Raw genomic sequence first — 2,943 nt, forward strand, 5'->3', positions numbered from 1 at the left:
TCTCGTTAATTTGAAACTAATTCATATCACCTCTGTTCATATACACCTACTCTCCACATATCCGAATCAATATTAGTATTCTCGCTTCTCACATCTTGCTCTACGCCAAACCACTACGGCTTTATCTCAAATATCTATATTTTTAATCCTATCTCTCCTATGCACACATATCCATGGCAATTTTCATCACACACGAAAAAAAGGTTACAATCTTAAGTTTGTCACAAAAAAAATGTACCAAGATAGGTGATGAATTGTAGTCCCTCCGTTTTGTTTTAGTTAAAAATATTTATTTCAATTTAGTTGTCCATTTGACGAAATCAAGAGTATTTTATTATATTTTTTTCAGTGTTATCCTTGACATTAAGTGATTAAACAAAGTGTATTTACTTAAATTTATATTTTTAAAGCATAATTAATAAGGCTAATTTGATAAAATAAATTTCTTAATTAATATTTTCTTAATCGATGTGCCAAGTCAATAGGCATCAACTAGTATGAAACGGAGGGAGTAATTAACATTATATAAAAGCAGTTAATGCATGTATCCTTTAATCAAAATCTATCTCATTACTCCTATTTTCTTCTTCTTCTCCTTCTCCCATCCCCTATCCTCCCCCACCCAGGACGGCGGCGCCACCATAAACCAGCAGCGTCGTCATCAGCACCACCATTTACAAATTAAAGTGTCTAACCACCAAAAGAAATGCCAAAAATTCTACAAAAGAAATTCTACCATTGCTTCCCAAACTTCAAATGTCTTCCCACACTTCTCTCTCTCCCTTTGGACGAAACACATGAAGAAGAAAAAATAACAGACGAAGAAAATACTTTCAAAAACTTCAACTCTGTATTCAACATAATTCCTTCTGATTCCACCACTGCTTCTAAATCTCTCACTAATTCCTCCACAACAACAACAGAAGCAGAAGAAGAAGAAGAAGAAACAGATAATCATAACTATATATTCTCTTCTTTCGATGACTCTGATTACTCTGATCACTCCGATTCCAATAACATTCCAGATTTCTCAAATATCTTCGCTTCTCAAAGATTCTTCTTCTCGTCTCCTGGTAACTCCAACTCCATAGTTGATTTTCCAGCAACAACGACGAGTCTTTCGCCGGAAAATACCAAAGTTGTCAATGGTGGTGTTGCTGTTCAGAGGTACTCACCTGATCCGTATTCGGATTTTCGAAGGTCAATGCAAGAAATGGTGGAAGCTCATGAGTTGAAAGACGTGAAAGATAATTGGGAGTTTTTGCATGAGTTAGTACTATGTTATTTGAACCTTAATCCTAAACATACTCATAAGTATATTATTGGTGCTTTTTCGGATCTTGTTGTTTCTCTTGTGTCCTTGGAGGAGGGGAAAAAGACGGAAGGTACAGCTAGGTCGTGAACAGTAAAGTTTGATGGCTTTGATTTGTTGGTATTTATTAGCTACGGTATGATGATTATATCGACTAAATTCATCGAGTTATTCTATATGATCAAAATGTCTTGTATTTTCTTTTCTTTTTTATGGGAGAAAGAAGGATGATGGTATCTGGATAATAAGCATCGAGTAACGACCATGATCAACAACAATATGGTATAGATATTCAGAAGCGGCTCCAGAATTTTGAGTTAGTTTACGGTGTTATTCGTGAATTATTTATACATATTAAGTGGACTTCTTAATAGAAATAGAGTACTGGATGTAATTGTGCGAAGCTAAACTATAGGATTCTGCAGTAACTAAAACTCTAGCTCCGTCCTTCTATCAAATCATTATCTTCATTGGTTGGTTTAACTTTTCTTTTTTAAGTTTCTTTTTAACTTCCTAATATGTTTTCAAAGTTAGATTTAGTTTTGTGTATTTTTCTTGAATGGCTTTGTCTTTGGTGTGACAAAGTTTGACATGTTTTGTTCTAAGAAGACAAATTAGTTGGCAAAAATCAAAATCTATAAGAAAACCAAGGAAAGCATGGGACGTTAATATTAGTGTCTCGATGCATGTAATTTTTCTAACGTCTTATATTAGCACCATGTTGTAAAAATAAAAAATAATGTTGCAGTAAAGAATGTTTTTTTTTCCTCGTTTCAGTGAATGTTTTGAATCATATTGGGAAATGTTATATGGATTCTTAATTTTTTTTATTTTAATTGGTTGTTAATTAAATTATGCAGAAAAATATTTATTGTGTTTGGAGAAAGTGAATGGACAAAACAACAGCTTCTTATGTTGTCCTAAATATTGTTTTGTGGTCCATACAATTTTTTGGAATTGTTTAGCTTTTTTAGTACAGATAGTCACAAGCAATTTCTGGGTTTCATTTGTCATCTACAGAGCTACTAACCAAGTACTGCTAGCTACTGGACTTCTAGTTTGCCAGAAAAAAATAATTATAAGAATATCTAGCTATCAGTGTTATTACCATTACTGGATATGGTAAAGCGGATGAGGTTATTCCCCTTAATTAGAAATTTCAATTTCGAACTCTGGGTGTGGAAAAATATCATTAGTAGGGAACGTTTCTCCCTAATGGGTTCTAGGTGCCACGAATTCAAATTAGTTGAATTTCAATATGAATATCGAAGATCAAATGGGCGAATGCGGAAAAAAAAATCATTGTTATTGCCCTTTTTTGGGGTTTCCATGCAAAGTGGTCAATTATACCGTACCATCGCGAGTCAGTTTTGCATAATCTAATTAAAAGATTATGAAAATGATTTAGACAATATTGGTGATGGTGATATATAACTCAATATCTTTTGAGTGAAAAGAAAAAGAAATATATGTGAATCCTTTTCTTTAATACATGCTATCTTTATTTCCATCCTTATTCTTCTAAGGGAAAAGAGGTAAATATACCCCTCAATTTTGAATTAGATATATGTCTTAGAGTTTAAGTTTGGTGCATCGTCGGTTTAATTTTTTTTTACACCGTCAGGTGACTT

At 33.1% G+C, this 2,943-nt stretch overlaps 1 protein-coding gene across 1 annotated transcript; it reads left to right on the forward strand.

Moving 5' to 3' along the window:
- Positions 1-532: 532 nt before the first annotated feature.
- Positions 533-2,065, forward strand: LOC107866435 (transcription repressor OFP12). Its single transcript, XM_016712502.2, has one exon. It carries the CDS (start codon positions 707-709, stop codon positions 1,400-1,402), a length of 696 nt encoding a protein of 231 aa, XP_016567988.1. The 5' UTR covers positions 533-706; the 3' UTR covers positions 1,403-2,065.
- Positions 2,066-2,943: the final 878 nt, after the last annotated feature.

The sequence above is a fragment of the Capsicum annuum genome, chromosome 3, assembly GCF_002878395.1.
Source record: "Capsicum annuum cultivar UCD-10X-F1 chromosome 3, UCD10Xv1.1, whole genome shotgun sequence".
Classification (NCBI taxonomy): Eukaryota; Viridiplantae; Streptophyta; class Magnoliopsida; order Solanales; family Solanaceae; genus Capsicum; species Capsicum annuum.